We start from the raw sequence: 20,226 nt of genomic DNA, 5'->3' as shown, positions 1-20,226 counted from the left end.
GAAAAGACAGGGAACTTATCAGAAGTTTTGATAAGGAGGTTTTGAGCTATGTCATAAAAGAAATTGCAGAAATAAAGACATGGATGGTTGGAGAAAGAGCAACAGAAAAATTACAAGGAAGAGAATTAGTTGAAATAAGAAAAGATGTCCAATGTCCAAGGCTCTGATTAAAAATGAAAAGGAAGAGAGAAGTTGGTGTGACTGAGGTTTTAAATGATGATGATGATGACGACGACGATGATGATGGTGGTGGTGACAATGACGATGATGATGATGGTGGTGGTGGTGGTGACAACGACGACTATGATGATGATGATGATGATGACGATGACGATGATGATGATGACGATGACGATGATGATGGTGACAATGACGACGACGATGATGACGATGATGATGATGATGACGATGATGACGACGATGATGATGACGATGATGATGACGGTGATGATGATGATGGTGGTGACGTGGTGACGATGATGATGACAATGACGATGATGATGACGATGACGATGATGATGATGATGACGACGATGATGATGACGGCGGTGATGATGATGATGACGATGATGATGATGACGATGATGATGATGACGATGACGATGACGATGATGATTGGAGCTGAAGCTTTTAGACTTAAAGCTGAGAGCCAACACGTAGACATTACTCCTGAGCAAGGAGTAACAGAAGCACAGAACTTCAATGCTCGCAGCACCTGCCTGTGAGAAGGTTAAGCCTGATCAGGGCACAGTGGGGAGGGGGCAGTGAAAGCATGAGCGACTACAGCACCCCATGAAGAAGGGAATCTTCACAAAGGCCTGTGTGACAAACTGGAGACAGAAAGGCAGCTTCGAGAAGGAGAGGGCCAGTCATAACCAGATCTAACCACCAAGCAGCAAAGACTGCAGTAAGCCAGGATCCCAAGTCGCTTTCAAAGCTAAGAACAGAGGAGCCACAGAGAACAGAGAAAGCTGGAGACTGATTGGTGCGTACAGATGCCGTCTTGAAGTACATGGTTTTCAGGGTCCACTTTTCATGATTAAAAATTATGTTTGTATCATTTTATTGACTGAAAATAATTCAAAATATACTAATTCATTTCGAATATTTTAAGTTTTTGAGGGGCCAGGGTGTAGCTTGGTCGGTAGAATGCTTGCCCAGCATGCATGAAGCCTTAGCGCCACACACACTAGGCACTATAGTGTATGCTTGCCAGCCAAACATTCAAGGAGTAGCGGTAGGAGGGCCATCCCTGGCTACACAACCAGTTCCAGTCATTCTGAGATACTTGAGACTTTGTCTAAAGATAAAAAATAAAACAACATTGGAAAAAAACAACATTGGAAACATATTTTTATGCTACTACTAAGAATTTTCAGGAGATTTTATAAACAACGTGCTAGATCATTTTAATTCCTGAGATACTCTTTATGGTAAGTCATAAGAGTGACCAGTGTTTTGCCATTTGTTTTAACCTCCAGACATAGCACCTTCTTCACATTGTCCCGCCTAAAACTATGAGGTCTTCTTTGTCGATAAAAATCTATATAAAAATGTAGACAAGAATACAAAGAACTAGTATCTTTCCACTGCACAGTTCACAGTCTCCAAACCCCCATGCAGCTCACAGTACCCAAGCTCCTAATTAATTCCATAGAAATAGTCTTAGAGTTCAAAACACTGACTCTCACTTTCCCAGCAGGTCTGTGTGTCAGACACTGTGTGAGATCTTTCTCATCATCAAGTATAACAAAACCATTTGAGACGGGCTTTATTATCCCAATTTAACACGCCAGCCTGGCTCCTGCTAAACCAGGAACTAGACTCTTGATTTTAAATATGACATTACTTGCCTCCAAATCACCACACACCCTTTGGCATCGTTTACACAGTGACAAGAGAAGATGAGAATGGTAAATGAAGCTGGGTGTTGTGGTACACACTTGCAATCCCAGCACCTGGAAGGCTAAGTAAGACAGGAGCATTGCCAGAAGTCCAAGACCAGCCTGGGTTATAAAGTGAGCTACTTCCAGTTCAGCCTAGGCTACAGTGTGAGATCTTATCTCACTAAAGTATCAGAAAAATTAGAAAGAGGGAGAGTAAGAGGGAGAGAAAAGAGGGCAGGAGGAAGTGGGGAGGAGGAAAAAGAATTGATAGTGGCAACAACTGATGAATTCAGGCTCAAAAGGTTATCTTTTTGGTTCCACAAATTATTAAATGATTAGCCATCTGGATCTTCCAAATAATTCATGATGATTTTGATAATATACAAATAACCCCAAAGCTTTATTTCATTTTTATTTTCCTATAGAAAACTCTTAGAAGCATCTTGACTTCTTAAGACTGCACTAAAGACTCGTGAAACATCATTGTGAAGAGAAAAACAATGTTCTTGGGTTGACCGCCACAGCACTATCCCCCGTGTTTCTCCATTCCCGTGGGAAGTCCCAGGGCTGATCCCATGGACTCTCACCCCCTGTGTCTTCCCATGAACCCAGAGTGACAGTTTGCAAGCCCCCACAGTTGTGTGCCCCCTTTATTTTTCTCTAATTGTTTAATAGCAGGATAGCTTCTTGCCTAACCTCCCATCCTAGCATAGAGGTTTAAGCATTTTTATTGTCATTCATGGTACTAAGGTTGCAGCAAGGGTCTTACACATGTCAGCTTGCCCACTGAGCTACAAACATCCCACCCCTCTTCTTTGGTTTTTGTTTGTTCTGATTTGTTTGGGTTTTTGAGCCAGGGTTTTACAGCCCAGGCTGGCATCAAACTTGCTATATATCCAAGGATGGTCTTGAACTCCTAATCCTCTTGCCTCTACTTCCCAAGTGCTGGGTCTACAAGGTGCCAGCCATTTCCGAGTCTTGTTACCTATGTTTTACTGGGAATTGGAGAATCACCAACAAGATGAGACCAAATGTTTCAGGGACCTCTTTCCATTCAGCCAAAAACAGAAATGAGGAATCAACAGATGAACTTTTCACTCCTTGGGGGGGGGGGTGTTACAGAAATGGGGGCCAGGGTTGGCATGTTGACAAATCTGACCACAAAGTTGACTTAAACTGTGTTGTTTCCCAAGAAGTCTACTGTTTGCCAATTGAAAGGATCCGGAAAATGCTGCATGGATCTAGATGAGAGGTGTTCAGAGAGCAGAGAGGAAAAGGTAAGTCTTGGCTTTTCCTACTTCAGTGGGGATCGATTCAAAGAACAATAATAAAAATTCAAATGTATCTATTTTTATCAGTCACTAGAAGGCAAAACTAAGTGAAAATTGTGTCATTAAAAGTCTCAGTTTGAGAGCTCAGTGCAGTGTGGAGGGAAGGCAGTGTGACAGGCACGTAAGACAGCTGGTCACACTGCCTGTGCAGCAGAGACAGGTGCTGGGATGGGGCTGTGCTGGCGGGTGCTGGGATGGGTGCTGTGCTGGCGGGTGCTGGGATGGGGCTGTGCTGGCCCTCTCTCTTCTTTTTACTCAGCCTGGACTCAGGGCCATGAGATGGTGAATACTCATATACAGGGTAGGTCTTTCCGTCCCAGTTAACCCAGTCCAGACTCTCCCTCACAGACGTATGTAAAGGCTTGCTCCTAGAGGCTTCTAGAGCCTTTAGAGTCGACCATCTATAGTAACTACCTCAGGCACCTTTGTGTTCGTAAAAATATGCACCCACAGTAACAGGCAAGCCGGTGCAGAAGGCCAGTGCTCAGTCCTGGGAGTGTGCGCTGCCGCCCTGTGTCTCCCTCATCTCACTTTGTGTCAGTGTGTCAGGAGGAACGTCTCACCTGAATATTGCTGTGTGTCTCTCAGTAACTGTGAGGCTCCATCTGTGTTCTGCTGTGTTTTCTTGAGATGTGTACTAAACTGTATAATGAAGATGAGTTCCAGCCGTTCGACCCATCGCAGGAGCCTATATTTCCTCCTGAACTGATTGTAAGTTTCTTTTTTCTTGTGATTCATGATACAATGTATTACATTTTGTATTACACCATAGAAAGACCAAGCTCTAGATGTGAAGAGATTGGGGTGGGGGGTGTTTCACCATGATGGAGTCATTCTCAGAATCTTGTTCAGTTCTTCCAATAGAAAAATCAAAGCAGGAGAGTGGTGCTGCCAGGACCTTGGGGTCTCTTGGGCTGAATCCTAGCAGCTCGGGATTCTGAGGTCACACAGGTGTGCTTGAGTATCTTATAGGCCATTTGTAAAACAGTCAAGTGACAATGAATCGTAGGACAATGGAATTATACTGCTCGTTAACCACTGGCTCAACCTAGTAAAGAAAAAAATTAAAAAGGGAAATAGTACAGGTCACATTCTGGTATGCTGGTACTTCTGCTCTGGACTCTGAATGTGGACTCTGCCCTGGAGAGAGCAGAATAGGCGAGAGAGAATAGAGTAGGCGAGAGAGAATCCCCTAGATGTTCGGAACCCAGTGCCTCGCATCCTCAGAGTGTGAGAACTTGGCTATGAGTCAGTATTTTAAAAATCGTAAACCTAATGTGCATACTAGATAGATATATGCAGGGTTGTAAAACAAAATTAATCTCCCTTATATACACACACACATGGAGACACACAACTCACAGAGCGACAGGATATGCAGAGAGACACAACACAGAGACACACAATCCACACATAGACATACAACACACAGCACACAACACACATACACACCAATAAACAAATAACAAGTGAAACAAGTGAGGTTTTTTTTTTTTTTTTAATTTTTAAGGGAGTCGTGTTCAGTGGCAGATTTTCTTTAAGTCAGTGTTCGTCTGAGCCCACAGATGAGTCTCTCTGGGTCACAGTTAACAGGATCTCTAGGCCACTGCTCAGTCTTACCAAGGACTCCGGAGGCAGAGGCTAAAAAATGGACTTAAATGCAGTTTTCACTAGAACTGAGGGGAAAAAGTATCCTCAGCTTCTCTCCACCTGGCCTGTAGCAATGTTGCCATTTATAGATAGAAAGATGCAAATCCAGGACCTGTGCACATGTAGAATTTAGCGGTGAGGTAAGTTATCAGAGCCAAGTCTCCTGGGAACCCAGTTTCTCCTCAGAGGCTGGTTCCTGTGCAAATCCTAATTCTCCAGTGTTAGAGCAAAACTACAGTAGACCAAGGCTCTCCCACTCCCCCACGGGCCTCTACAGACACTGGCTTCACCAGTAAAAACGGAGTGTCCCTATGGATACCTAGCAGGATGTAACCTCGTCTATTTGGTAGTTTCAGCCCACCCTGTCCTGACCCATAGAAGTTAGGTCTTCTGGGAAAGCTAAAGTGGCCAGTAGACCATGTGGATGCTGGAAGGTACAGTGGCTTTGCTTCGCTGCAGAGAATGGCAGAGGACCCAAACAAGAGGAGATTGACATTCCTAGGGAATAGGACCATCTGGATCATGCCTGTGACCTTGAATGACCTCCTAGAACTGAAAGCCAGCTACCCCGAAGCCCCACTCGTCATGGGGAACACTGCAGTGGGTATGTTATCTGAGATGTGTTTTACTTTAGTTAACCCGTTAACCTAATCATCTGTGCTCCTCCTTAAACTCTTGGTGGGCACAGCTCACTTCTATTCATGGGACTCATGGTCCTTTACAGTGATTTCTTTTTTTCCTTTTGCAAATACGTTCTATATGTCCTGAGTTTTCATGCTGTCTTACCAGTAACCCATTCTTCTCTCTTTGTAATCACATCCTGTTTTTCTCCTTAAGGACCCGGTATTAAATTTAATGATGAATTCCATCCAGTTTTTATATCCCCACTTGGGCTTCCAGAACTAAATCTTATAAACACCACAGATAACGGTAAGCATCTTGTGTTTCAAATAAGGCATCAACCTTGGCTCAGTGGGGAGCTAGTACAATCAGTGATGTGTCACAGGATACCTGACTCCATTTATTCAGTCAAAGTGACTGACTGGTCACTTACTGTGCGTTCTCCGTGAGCATCTTCAGAGTGTCTCACTCAGCTGTGTCACTAAGAATCACATTGTCATCAGAGCCATACTAGCATGAAAATACCAAAGAGCAGAAGAGTTCAGCCGCAACAGAAAAATTGGTCAGATATTTTCTTTCTTTAGTGGCATCACACACACATGCATACTAAGACACATGCATTCACATGTGTGTGCACACACTAATTCACATGAATGCACACACACATACACACACACACTTACACATACACACACACACACATACACACACACACACTTATACATACACACATACACACACATACACACACACATACACACACACTTACACATACACACACATACACACACACACACAATTTTGGCCACAAAATGTAAAATGCAACTATGAGCAACTTTATTTTTTTTCTTTCATTCTTTTCATGAGTTGCCAAGTATGTTCACACGTCCTGTCTCTTTGGTCTTTATGACAACCCCAGGAAACAGACCTGGGTCATACCTTGGAGTCTCCAAAATCCTATGGAAGATTCAGAATCAAAGGACCTAAATGAGTTCCCCCGGCCTCCGGAGTCAGGGATAGATCTTCTGTCTTTTGTGCTTATAGCATGCAAACAGGGCCCTCTGATTCATCCCACTACCAATACCCAAATAATACATTTCAATAGATAATCAATAGGTAATAAGAGCTAAAAACACTAACCCTAAATAGATAAAATGTCAGCATGAAAAAGAAGCCAGCTGGGTATCTTCTCAACATCCCTCTGACATGCCAATCTTAAGTCAGTTGGCCCATTCATTTGTTTCTTAAGTGTTGGAATATCTATATGAATGGATATAGGTATAGAAAAAGATGTGTAGGAGATACTATCCAGGCATGTGGGTGAGGGGAGGTCACTGGGTAGGGTGCAGTGAGGACGTAGAGATGAGGAGGCAGAGCCAGTAGAGCTGTATCTGTTGCTCTAACTTTTCTTCATTGCCATCCTTCCTAGGAGCAGTCAGCACTGCCTCCCTAATCATCCCTCCATGAAACTTTAACTTCATAGATAAATGCACATTTTTATGTCCAGTGTGTGAATTAGTACTTGGTGCACAGTGAGAGTTTTTAATCACTTCCCTAGGGATCCTATTAGCCCCGGTAAGACAACACTACTGAGATCCTGCCCTGTTAGCACAGCAGTGGATAAAACTAGCCTGCAAGCAGGTGTCTGCGCCTGGTCTCCTTGTAAAGGGGGAGAGTCAAAGGGAAGCACATGCACAGTGCTGGTGTAATGATGCTCAAAAGAGTTTAGAAGCCCTGATGTACTGGCACACGATATAATCTAGTATCCATGAGGCTGAAGCAAGAAGACCCATGGGTTTAAGATCAGCCTGGGCTCTGTAGTGTAGTAAAACTGTCTCAGAAAAACGTGGGGGATTTAGAATTTCTGTATTTGACCGTTTACTGAGAGAAAGCAAATGAACTATTGAATTTTGATTATCTGTGGTTAATATGTACTAAAATCCAAGGCAAGTATGACTATCTGTGACTGTGAAAAGGATTTGGTACTTAATGTTTGAAGATTGCTTTGGGTTTTCATCACTATGACAAAGCACCTGAGAGAGGTATATTAAAAGGAGGAAAGGTTTATGCTGGATCCTGGCTTCAAGCATTTCATTCCATCATGTCAGGACAAGCACGGCTGAGCAGGGCAGCTACATCATCACGTTTAAGGAGCAGACAGAGAAAAAATTCTGCAAGATGACTATCCCTTTGTATTAGTTCCTTGTTTATTGTTGGGGCAAAATACCTGAGAGGAAGCAAGCTTAAGGGAGGAAGGTGTATTTTGGATCACTGTTCAAGGGTACAATCATGTGACAGGGAAATCATGTGAACAGGTGCTGGAGGCAGCTGGTCACATGGTGTCCCCAGTCAGGAAGCATGGAGTGTCAAATGCTCAATTCTCTCCTTTTTATGGTTTAGTGTTCAACCCACGCTCTTCTTTCCCCCGTGTGGGTCCCCACATTATAAGACAGCACTGCCCATACTGAGGGAGATGCCCCTGGGAGTTAATCTCTGGAAACACCCTCAGATACATAATCAAGTTGCCTGTAAATGTTAACCATGACAATGAGGCAAATTGTCAGAAGAATCCCTAATTACCATCAGTTGTCATCCTAACTAGATAAATGAGGAGCAGATCTATTTAGATGCCTGTTTCCATGGGCCCTTGGCTTACAGACTCACTGTGTACTTACATTCTGTCTCTTGCCTTCAGGGGTAACAATAGGAGCAGGATATAGCCTGGCACAATTCAACGATGCCTTGGATTTTCTAGTATCAGAGCAACCAAAGGAGAAGACCAAAACCTATCACGCCCTCCTGAAGCATCTGAGGACACTTGCAGGGCCCCAGATCAGGAATATGGCTGTATGTACTATAAAATAATCCACAGTGTGTCTGTCTGTGTATATATAAAATGATATAACAAATTATGATATAGACAATTCTTGTCCCAGTCACCTGTGTAATATGGGAACTTAGGGAAGCTACTTAAACTCCTTAAACTATGGTAATTTGAGTTTGGAAACTAAAAACCAACCAAATGAGACTGTGTCTTGGGTCCCATCCAACTTAGACTATCTGTGACACATGCCTTATCTGGAGTGCAGCTAACAAGATCCCACCTTCCCCAAAGCTCTTCTGATTGGTTCTCCTCTTAGGCCTCTGGTTTGTTGTCCATTTCTGACACATATGCCCCACGCACACATCCTTGGACCCCCAGTCATCTAGACATCTCACTTACTGGGTTTTCCCCATTACTTATGATTTTTAGGTTAATTGGCTCAAACCACTCCCAATTGCACGCATGCTGGGCAAGCCTTCGGGATGTGGGGGGCAGGCAGACACAGTTTGTCTCCAGCCTTCTGCCTATCCACAAGTCTGCCACATAGTCTAACATCTGTATCTTGTGTTCATTTTCTAAATGGCATTGCTCATCTCAGTGAGCTTGTTTCCATAAGTCCCCTAAAGATCCCTGTTCAAGCTTGTCCTAAGTAGACTTTCCTGAGGGTTGAAAGTCACAGAAAAGCACCGGCTTTCTTAGCCACGTGGCTACATGACCCGGGTGTGTTCACTGGGGCTTCAGGCTCTCCATCTTTCCCTTGGTCACACTCTCATGTTCCCGATAACCTGATGACATCACTACCCAAATTCCCACTCACATCTCTCACTTGACTTCATGGAGTCTGCGTATCAAGGAATGCTTCTGCACAAATGTGTGTTAAGACCTCTTCTCCAAGAGGCGATTTCTCCTCTCTGCCCACAGGTACCTCCTCAACCTGCAGCATTTAGATGGGTCAACCATGAGCTGAGCACAGCATGGTGTCAGGGTTGTCTTGCATCTGCCAAATGCTCCCGGATCTTTCTGTGGAGCAAAAAGGAGAATTAAAAACTTACACAATATCTCTGTGTACACAATTCCTTACCTGTCAGATAACTGAATGAAACTTTTTTTATGTCATCTTTTATTAGACTTTAGGGGGACATATTGTGAGCCGCCCTGATTTTTCTGACCTCAACCCCATTTTGGCAGCTGGAAATGCTACCATCAGTGTGATATCTAAAGGTAAGAGGCCAAGCTTCGGGCATTTGATCTTACACGTACATTTTTTACATAGACCCTGTTGTATACTATGAACTAGGGACTCAAGAAATCTCGCTTTGCCCCCTGAGCCTCAAACATCACCTCAAACCTGAGGCAGAAGCTGTGATCCACCTGTCTTCCAGATGATCTGTGCTTATAAACTGGACTTAAATGTCTCGGATACTTTTCTTAGGTATTTGGCCCATTTATAAGCAGTCCAAATTATAGTCAAAGAAAATTGAGAATAGGATCAGGGCCACTGAGATGGCCCAGTGAGTTAAGCACTTGAGGCCAAACCTGGAACCTGAATTTGATCCCTGGGACCCACACGGGAGAAGGAGAAAGCTGAGTCCTATATGCTGTCCTCTGACGGCCACATGAGAACCGCAGACGTGATCATACAATTAATAAATCAACAAATGCAAAAGATAGAGGAAAGAGTAAAAGGCTTCTCAGGGGCTTATGGCATGGTTTTATCCTACGTTTATGACACATTTCTTTCCCTGGCTTTGGAAAGAAGGCAGGTTTTATACACTACGCATGACTCCTCTTTTTATTCCAATATGAGCTTCATGGAAGAAAACTAAACTTAGGGGAATAAAAGCAAATTGATGTTATTCACAGTGCTGCTGATGTCAAATCTCTTCCCTTCATTTAGAATTTACATTTTAAAAACTCATTCAAACAATTATAACTATCTAAGAAAAGGCACACGTGCTTCTAATTCTAACCAAAGAAAAGCAGATGGGGCCGACTGGGAAGCTCAGTGGTAAAGTGCGTGGTGCATCAGGACACGAGTTCAATCCCCAGAACCAACGAGGGGGAAAAGTCCAAGCATGGCAGCTCTCGTGTCATCTCAGAAGCTGGGAAGGGACAACAACCAGATCCCCGGCTAGTCAACTTCCTAACAGGTCGTGTTCAAGGCCAAGTGAGAGACCATGTCTGAAAAGAAACCAGAGTAGACAGAGCCTGAAGAACAACAAACATGGTTGATATCTGGAGGTCACACTCTGGTACAAGCATCCTCACACAGACTTGTGTGTTCACATGAAACACACACACACACACACACACACACACACACATGTGGCACTTTGGGAAAGTAATTTAACTTCCTGGAATCTCTCTTTTCTTGTTTGGGAAATGTTATAAATTGTAGCAGGTTGTTCGCCAATTACTTTAAAGATCTGTTAAGTCCAGGGTTTGCAAGTGAATGCAACTGGCTACAGGACTTTTAGCTCACCTCGTGCAACCCTGTCATTCTGAAGCCTGGGCCCCAAAGTCTTCATGCATCAGGCAGCCCAGGCTTGGGGCTGGAACTCAGTCCCTGGGCTCTGGCTCCCAGCCCACATCAGTTCATTCCAGTAGTCCGTGTTTGGTAAGCATGTCTTAACTGGATCCTTCTCTCTAACAGAAGGAGAACGGCAGATCCCTTTAGATGGCCCTTTCCTCGAGAAGTTGCCTGAGGCCAACTTGAAACCAGAAGAGGTTGCCTTGTCCGTTTCTATTCCTCACTCTGCTAAGGTGAGGCTCCTGTACCTTCATTCTGGTGCTACACTTGTTCACCTGTCGTGCGTTTCCAACAGCACACCACTGACAGTTTCTGAGAGAGTTTGGGGCCACTCACAGTGAAGGATCAACTCCCAGATGACCATTTGAGCTGCTTCCACAGAAGGGTCACCTTATGACCTTTTGGGATGTGCCTAAAGGGACAGTGGCCTTGCAAAAAAAAAAAAAAAAAAAAAAAAATCTGTGTGAGCGGAAACTTTGGTTATAGATGAATGTGCATCCTAGCCAAGAGTATGTAAATATATAGTGATATCAGCCTCAGAAGTTTCTGATGAACTGAAAATTTATTACGAATTTGTCAATCACCAATAGTTATGAGCTAGGTAACTTAAGTGGAATCATCGGGTACTAAGTGACTGCTGTCCTACAACACAGTGTTAATCCAGGAAGAGAGTGCAGGATCTTATTTAAAACATCTCAGGTTCTTTCTACCAAGCTCCCTAAGTGTAGTGGGAAAGACTAGAAATAAGAAACGAAACTCAGCCACCAAGAACCATAAATGAGTGGACAAAGAACCAAAGGAGCTCTGGCCGAGAAGTCAGTGTTAGCGGAGCTGAGGAGGGGAGGGCACGAGGATGGATGGATTTGCGAAGGTTGTGGGCCAGAACAGCAGGGATCCAACATGGCCTGTGATAGGCTCCAGATCTGTGGCAAGGAGGGCACAATTCCAGGTAAGAGAACTATGAAGAGGGTGGGCAGACCAGACCAGAACAGCCACAGCATCATGGCAAGTGAGACTGAAGAGTGGCTGGGACCTAGCACAGAGTGGGTCAGGTGCAACACGGAGCTTGTGTCTGTCTTAGCACATGGCCACCTTTAAACTGTTAAAGCATGGTAATGTTTATATAAAAGAGATGTTTACAGTACAATGGGTGGCCCCACACAATAACAGGATAGCCCAGTTGTGAGAGGACTGAAGGTTAATGGATCAAGAGGGAGGGAGGCCTGTGTAGTCACTCAAGTGGGAGACAGTTGTGAATGTGGCAGCAGTAGGAATGGCCAGGAGAGCCCCCACCAAACAGCACAGGAGATTCATGTCAATTACTGCTTCTTCCAGAAGCTTCTATACAGATATGCTTTATGTTGGCAGGGCTCCAGTGATCCCATTGACTTCCCCTGCAGCCTGGAGACTCTGTCCCCATAAGGAGGTGTCTCCACTTCAGGGCTAGAGCTCCAAGCCAGAAACAGGATTCTCCCTAGAATGGCTTGTGTAGATCTGGAACTCTAGAGACGGTGTGTTCCAAGAGTGCTCAGCATTTTTCCTTAGTGAAAGAATCTCATCCAATGAAACCTATACAAAAGGCAAATAAAAATAGAAAAAGTGACACTAGGTAGCTCATCAGAGGCACTCCATCCCCATCTCACCCAGCAGCCAGATAGGACACACATCATCTGATCCACCCCAATATCTTCTTAAAGCAAATAAAGCCCAAACACTGGAGTTACTTCCTCACAGTCTCAGGCAAAGCCATGAAAAGCAGAGAGCCTAGAGCTGAAGCAGAATCTGAAGCCCAGGCCTGCCACTTACCGTGACCTTGCAGACGTTACTAACACTGTCCTTGTAACTGGAAATGAGCAGAGCTGCTGAGGATTAAACATAGCTACACCTGAGACACATAGGTAGGACAATCCTCACATGAGCTGCCATCACTAACTGTATCTGTGTGATAAGCCATCTGTAGGATCTTTACTAGAAACAACCACCAATGGTCAAGGGAGATGGCTCAGTGGGTAAAGCACTTGCCATGGCAGAAATGAGAACCTAAGTTCAAGCCCCAACACCCCCATTAAAAATAAATAAAGTAACAAATGTGATGATATATGCTGTGCCTGTGATCCCAGATCTGGTGGTTCAGGGATGGTACACAGAGACCAGCAGATCCTTGAAGCTCACTGGGAAGCCACGATAGCCAACTGGTAAACCCCAGGTTCAGTGAGAAACCCTGTCTCCAGAAAGAAAGACAGAGAACAACTGAAGAAGACATTTGATGTTGACCTCTCGCCTCTACTTCCACATACTCGTGCACACACACACACACACACACACACACACACACCACTACCACCACATCATCATCATCAGGGAAAGGAGGAAGAGTTGCAGTGTGCCATGCACTAACCATTCTGAACACCTCTCTCTCCAGTGGCAGTTTGTGTCAGGACTCCGGTTGGCCCAGCGTCAGGAAAATGCCTTTGCCATTGTCAATGCTGGCATGAGCGTGGAGTTTAAGGAAGGTACAAACACAATCGAGGATCTTCGGATGTTCTTTGGAAGTGTTGCCCCCACTGTGGTCTCTGCAAGCCAAACCTGCCAGCAGCTCGTTGGGAGGTAGGTCACAGTTACATACCTTTCTGCTTGAATTTTCATTAAACCTGTACTTGAGAAAATTTTCTGAGATTTCATAAATCTCTCTCTCTCTCTCTCTCTCTCTCTCTCTCTCTCTCTCTCTCTCTCTCTCTGTGTGTGTGTGTGTGTGTGTGTGTGTGTGTGTGTGTGTGTGTGTGTGTGTGTTTTGTCTTTCAAGACAGGGTTTCTCTGTGTAGCCTTGGCTGTCCTGAAACTCACTCTGTAGACCAGGCTGGTCTCAAACTCAGAGATCCACCTGCCTCTGCCTCCCAAGTGCTGGGATCAAAGGTCCTACCACCACCTGGCAACATGTATTGTAGGTTTCCGTACAATTATTGCAGAAATTGCATAGTGTAAGTAGATATTGTTTTTAAGTAATCAACCTGCAAAATAAGCAAATACCTCCAATACCGAATCCTGAAAATGAAAAAGTATCTTTAAGCTACATCAAGAAGATGGAATCTTCAGAGTGTCAGAGAAGGTTTTGCTCCAGGAATCCTCATGGCTGGCTTCTAGAAAGTTTTTTTTTTTAATTTTTCAACTACTGTTTTTGCAATAATTTGTATTTAACCACATATGCTCATTCTCAGTGGGTGGACTTTAATGTGGTTTTCCTCAGACACTGAATTAAACCCTCACTTCTAAGACAAGTGTGGAATCATTCCCCTTTTGGAAGAGTTCAGTCTTTACCCATAGTTCACTGTGTATGTGTGCCAGGCTCCAGGTCAGGGACATACATCAGAACTCCAGATTTCCGAAAACTTTGGTTTTTAGCAGGGTTGATTTTTTTAACCTAAGTAAATCCCTATGATCAGTGTCTGAAGTTAAAAGAAAAGAACAATAAAGGGAGACTTGGAAAGACACATTCGGAAACATTAAATCAGATGCTGAAGAAAGCTAAGGAACCTGGCGTGGTAGAGCATTCAGGAGGTGAGGCCAGGAGGGTCACGTGCTAGAGGCCAGTCTTAGCTATGTAAGATCCTATCTCAAAATAATAATAAATACAAAAAGCTAACGGCATAGCAGAAGGATATTTTGTTTGGACTTGAAAGGTAACTACTGTTGCACCCCATTTTTCATTACCACAATTTGGTGTCTTCCTGCTTATTGTAGCACACTTTCTGTTACTATAGCAAGATACTGGAGACTAAGTAATTTACAAAGGGAAGAGCTTTAGTTTGCTCTGAGTCTAGGGGCTAAAGTCCCAGAGCATAGTGCTGGTAAGGCTTTGTTGCTTCAGTTCCCTGTAGAAAATGGAAGGGTGTTTGCAGAAGACAGAGAACAAATAGACACTGTTGCTCTGTAACAGCCTGCACTCACCATAAGAAGTCCAGCAGGTCAAACATCCCTTCGAAAAACAAATAGCTTGTTTCTTGAAACTGTGCCTCTTCTCAACTGCACCACGGCAGTGATCACGTTTCAACCTGAGACCGAGAGAGAACAAACCTCAGGACAGTCTGGGTGTTTTGTGAAATGTTCATCTTCTGTTCTGCCAGGCAATGGGATGACCAAATGCTGAGTGACGCATGCCAATTGGTCCTGGAAGAGATCCGCATCCCGCCAGATGCTGAGGGTGGCATGGTGGAGTACCGACGCACCCTGATCATCAGCTTGCTCTTCAAATTCTACCTCAAAGTGCGGCGATGGCTGAATGAAATGGTAAATAGCTTCTCTGGGCCCCTGGGTGCCTGGGTCCGCACAAGAAGAACGTCGCCCCGCCCCCGCCCCGCCCAGCCCCGCCCCGCCCTGCATCTCGAGAGACTTCAATGAGCAGTGTTTGTTGATTCTTAGTGTTTTGTTGTTTTGGTTTGTTTGGTTTTTTGTTGTTTTGGTTTGATTTGGTCTTTTGTTGTTTTAGTTTGGTTTGGTTTTGGTTTTGTGGTGATGTGGGGATTTTTTCCCTTTATTTTGATTTGCTGATCTATATGATTTATTCCTGTGTGTTCTTAAATGTTGGCCTCTAGAGGTTGGCGTTTTCCTTCTACCACCTTCTGTAGGGCTAGATCTCTGGATAGATACTACTTAAATATAGTTTTACTATAGACTGCATTTCTCCATCTACGATGATTCAAAGCTTTGCTGAGTGTAACACAGTTGACATCTGTGGCCTCCTGGAGTTTGTAAAACATCTGTCCAGGACCTTCTGGTTTTTAGAGTCTCCATAGAAAAATCAGGTGTTAGTCTAAAAGGTCTGGTTTTTATGTTATTTGGTTTTGTCCCTTGAAGCTTTTAATAGTCTTCCTTTGTTCTAGACATTTGGCGTTTAGTGGATTATAATGTGACGTGGGAAATTTTTCTCCGACACGATCTATTTGGGGTTCTATAAGCTTCTTGTTCTTTAATAGACGTGCTCTTTTTTAGGTTGGGGAAATTTTCTTCTATGATTTTGTTGAAAATATTTTCTGTGCCTTTGACCTGGGTTTCTTCTCCTTCCTCTGTTCCTATTATTCTTAGATTTAGCCTTTTTATAATGTTCCCGATTTTCTGGATGCTTTGTGCCAAGATTTTTTTTTAATTTAACATTTTCTTTGACCAAGATATCCATTTCTTTTATCTTGTCTTCAATGCCTGGTGAGGTTTGCCTCAGAGGTTTCTATTCAAGTTCCTTAATTTTTTCATTCCCATATTTTCCTCAGTTTGAGGTTGTTTTTTTTTTTTTTTTTTTTTTTTTTAACTCTATTTCCACTTACAACTCTTGGGCTATTTTGGTTGTTTTTTTTTTATTTTTATTTTTTATCCCACTCTTGGTGTTTTCATAGACTTCTTTAAGAGACTCATTAATTTCCCCTGTAACAACCTCTAACAATTCATAACGGCTATTTTGGAGTCCTTTTCTTGAGCTTCAGCTATGTCAGGGTACTCAGGACATACTCTGGTAAGGTTCCTGAGCTCTAGTGGAGACATGTTGTCTGGTTGTTATTGTTTGTATTTTAGGCTGGCATGTGGGCATCTGGGTTTGGGATGACTGTAACTTTTAGGTGCTACTTTCTAGTCTTGTCTTTGTTAGGTGGATGTTTCGTTCCTTGGTCTTTGTTGCCATCTCTGGTTTTTAGGGGAGGGTGGTGACTGTGTGTTGCCTTGTAGGGGGTTAAGTGTGCTTCTAGGTATCGGGAGCTCACAGTTAGAGACAGAGATGGGCTAGAAGAAAGTGACTGGAAGAATCTATAGTGGGGAATAAAGCAGGGTGTGCTGCCAGGATCTGCTAAGTTCCTGGGAACTGGGCCACAGAGGGAGGAAAGGCCACAGCTGGTAGTCTGCCATGGAGCTGGGAATGAGATTGGGGGATTAGCTTTGGAGAAAAGGAAGGAGAGTGAATATATGAAGATTACCTGTTTTCCTGGCATATCCGTGGTTTTCAGCTGTGGAATTTAGAGGCTGTTTCCCCAGCTGGCATCCCAGAACTGTGTTTTCCAGTGCCCATAAATATATTTTTACAAAATTATTTCTCATGATGGCAGAATTTTGTATCCAAATTTACCATAAATTCTCTATTGTTACATATTTAGTTTAACTTTATTTTTTTCACTATCATCAGGACATGCTTCCTTCAGTCATTCAGAAGGAGACCTTATGAATGCTTACTGAAGCGAGCCTCTTCTTCTCTGAGAGCCTAAATGGAGGCGGTAGTTTCTCTTCTCGTTTACAGAACTTGAACCTCTGGGCCCTCTTAGCAAAGCCAATGTCAAAGATCTTGAACACTAGATTAGATAATTCTATTTCTTTTTTTTTTTTTCTTCTTCCCGTGTGTGTGTGTGTGTGTGTGTGTGTGTGTGTGTGTGTGTGTGTGTTGTGTATCAGAGGAAAGCTTAGTCTGTTCTCTCCTGCCATGTAGGTTCTGAGGATTGAACTCAGATCATCAGATTTAATGGCGAACATCTTTACTCCCCGAACCATCTCATGAGCCCAGATCTTTCTGTGTCTGTACTTGTTTCCCAGGTCAGTAGCTCAAGTTGTAAAATCAAATGCAAAGTAACCTTTTTCCCCAGGATCCCCAGAAGTTTCCTGACATCCCAGAAGAGTTTGTGAGTGCCCTAGATGACTTCCCCATAGAAACACCCCAAGGAATCCAGATGTTCCAGGTGGGTAGGGCTGTTTATTAATCTATGCATTCAGACGTGTTACATACATGCACCTCTCTTTTCAATAACTTTGCTATGAGTAACATATAGTCTTATAAAAGACAGCCAATGTCATATTTGGTCACACATATACAATTCCTATGGTTTACTCAAGGCTGCTTAAGGAGTTACAGGCTGAATCTTCCTTCTCTCCTTTTTTCCGGGTTTCCTGACATTTCTCCTTCACTTTGCTAATTTTGATCTTCCTTTAAAGGAATCAACACTAAATGCCTTTCCAAGCACTTCCTTGCTTTACTACAGTCACCCCAAATCTCCTGGAAATGTGGGTATATGGGTTGTATAAATTATGCTTTACTGCAAGCTGTGCTAGAACATTTTGTTTTGTGTATGTCCTAATTCCTAGTTAGCCTGAAGAATCCTTGAGGACATTAATGACATCTTCTTTGCCAAAGGGTCTCACGAGCAGATTACATCCTTACCGTATACTTGAGAGATATTTACTAGTGTCCATTTGCAGACTTAGTTACCCAGTCACCTATAGTTATTTGTGATTATAAGTAAGGCCAAACACGGCAGACCCAATCTTCATGTCTGGTATTAAATATCTTGTCTTGTTTCTTAACAGTGTGTGGATCCCAACCAACCCCAGCAAGATCCTGTTGGGCATCCAATCATGCACCAGTCGGGCATTAAGCATGCCACAGGGGAAGCTATATTTGTTGATGACATGCCTTCCATTGACCAAGAACTCTGCCTTGCTGTCGTCACAAGTACAAGGGCCCATGCAAAGATCACGTAAGGAAATGCACAGTGATTGCATCTGCTACTAGTGTGTTTACCATTTCATCTTCAACCTGGCAGCTTATTACATATTTAGGTCAATTTAGAATAGTCTTCTCTTCTGGGTGAGAACTGGCCATTTTTAAAGCATAGTTATAAATGTTAGTACACCTGTTCTTATTTTCAGCTTTACTCATCCCAGATTTCTCTATCTGTGAGTCCTCTTACTGAACCATGAGATTTCCTCTGCAACCTTAAACCCTGCCTTACGCTTCTCCCAGATCACTTGATGTGTCGGAAGCCCTGGCGTGCCCGGGTGTGGTTGACGTGATCACAGCTGAGGATGTCCCAGGAGAAAATAACCACGATGGAGAGATTTTTTATGCACAGAGTGAGGTGTGTGGTTTGTTATTCTAGCACTCCCTTCCAATGTCAAAACCATTGTTGGTTGTGGCTACAACATCCACAGAATCATGTCTCCATCATAACTATTGCTAGAGCCTGGGGGCCACCTCAGCCACTCTTCCATTCCGGCTGACATCTTGAATCACCTTGAGATTATGACAAAAAGTCTTAAGTCTTCTCAAGGAAGGCTTCCAATTGTTGAGAATGTCATGTGAGCAGTGTAAAGTGTAAGACATTAGAAGGAAGAATCACAGAGTAACTGGACACTCCGCATGCTGCAGGAACAACAGAAGTGTGGGCAGAGACAACAGCAGGCAAATCATTAAACTCAAGTAACTTAGTTCTATCACAGCTTTGATTAGTTCTGTTCAAGCCACTGTTGGAGGTTAGATTTTCATGCATAGAAAGCAGTCTTCCTAAGGCAGGAGCAATAGCGCATGCTTTTGATCCCAGCACTCAAGAGAGAAAGATGGGTGGGTCCCTGAGTTCTAGGACAGCCTGGTGTAAAGAGAAACCTTGTCTTGAAAACCCAAAGGAAGGAAGGAAGGAAGGAAGGAAGGAAAGAAAGAAAGAAAGAAAGAAAGAAAGAAAGAAAGAGAGGGAGGAAAGAAAAGAAGGAAAGAAAGGAGGGAAGGAGGAAGGGAGGGACAGAGAGAAAGGGAAGGAGGGAGAGAGAGAAGGAGGAAGGGAGGGAAGGAGAGAGGGAGAGGGGCAGAGAGAGAGGGAGAATGGTCTTCCTCATTCTGGTCACCAAAATATCAGTGAATAATATAAGAATATGAGAGCATTAACTGCTTTGGGGAGATTCTGTTTTATTTTTTGCCTTTGTTTTGAGACAGGATGTCACTATCCCAGGTTGGTCTTGAACTCATCATGTAGCAGTGAGCTCCACAACCCCAGTTTATGTGGTGCTGATGGTCTAACCCAGGGCTTCCTGCATGCCAGGCAAGCACCACGCTAACTGAGCCACATCCCTAGCCCCGAGTCTATGCTCTCTAACTCACAGCGCCTGGCTTTTCCACAGGTCATTTGCGTGGGTCAGATCATCTGCACCGTGGCTGCTGATACCTACATCCATGCAAAAGAAGCAGCTAAACGAGTGAAGATTGCTTATGATGACATAGAGCCAACCATTATCACGATAGAGGTAGATCACTGTCCATCTTCTGGAATGACTGGGGGGCAGAGCACACTGTGAGAAGAATTCAACCAGAGGGTTGTGGAATATAATAATTTATGTTTCAACTATGTTTTAGCCAGTGTTACATGTAGGTTTAGAGTGCAGTCTCCAGTAATCTATCTGCACCTCAACTCAGAGTCCTGAGACTCAAATCCCTCTTCTCACTAGCACTTCTGCAGGGACCTGTAAAAACTGCAGTACCTTGTACTCACTTCTCCTGTGGCCTCTGACCATGGCCTAGCTTGAGAATACAGAAAATTAACACCAGAAAAATTACCTCCTCTCCACTCGCAGTGAGTGGGATAGTCTAGGGCA

The 20,226-nt window shown here is 43.7% G+C and overlaps 1 protein-coding gene and 1 long non-coding RNA gene across 4 annotated transcripts in view; one reads left to right on the top strand and one right to left on the bottom strand.

Moving 5' to 3' along the window:
- The window catches only part of LOC117705354 (aldehyde oxidase 4), a 63,212-nt gene that overhangs the window by 20,545 nt on the left and 22,441 nt on the right, over positions 1-20,226 (top strand). For 2 of the 3 annotated variants that reach the window (XM_076931882.1, XM_034497937.2), the window contains exons 7-19: positions 3,080-3,163; positions 3,848-3,928; positions 5,327-5,471; positions 5,705-5,797; positions 8,184-8,335; positions 9,440-9,533; positions 10,966-11,075; positions 13,265-13,449; positions 14,964-15,126; positions 17,454-17,546; positions 18,172-18,341; positions 18,608-18,722; positions 19,756-19,878. In XM_076931882.1, the coding sequence (XP_076787997.1) occupies positions 3,080-3,163; positions 3,848-3,928; positions 5,327-5,471; positions 5,705-5,797; positions 8,184-8,335; positions 9,440-9,533; positions 10,966-11,075; positions 13,265-13,449; positions 14,964-15,126; positions 17,454-17,546; positions 18,172-18,341; positions 18,608-18,722; positions 19,756-19,878 (1,608 nt within the window). The remainder of the gene's footprint in view (positions 1-3,079; positions 3,164-3,847; positions 3,929-5,326; positions 5,472-5,704; positions 5,798-8,183; positions 8,336-9,439; positions 9,534-10,965; positions 11,076-13,264; positions 13,450-14,963; positions 15,127-17,453; positions 17,547-18,171; positions 18,342-18,607; positions 18,723-19,755; positions 19,879-20,226) is intronic. The other variant, XM_076931881.1, reaches the window with a different exon arrangement.
- Positions 8,329-13,373, bottom strand: LOC143441825 (uncharacterized). The gene is made up of 3 exons (XR_013109527.1): positions 13,241-13,373; positions 10,795-12,411; positions 8,329-9,332 (listed from the first exon to the last, which is right to left on the bottom strand). It is a non-coding gene; the product is annotated as an uncharacterized LOC143441825 (long non-coding RNA).

This window comes from Arvicanthis niloticus, chromosome 3 (genome assembly GCF_011762505.2).
Source record: "Arvicanthis niloticus isolate mArvNil1 chromosome 3, mArvNil1.pat.X, whole genome shotgun sequence".
Lineage (NCBI taxonomy): Eukaryota > Metazoa > Chordata > Mammalia > Rodentia > Muridae > Arvicanthis > Arvicanthis niloticus.
Note: the sequence above shows the minus strand (reverse complement) of the source record. Positions and strands in the feature narration are given on the sequence as shown.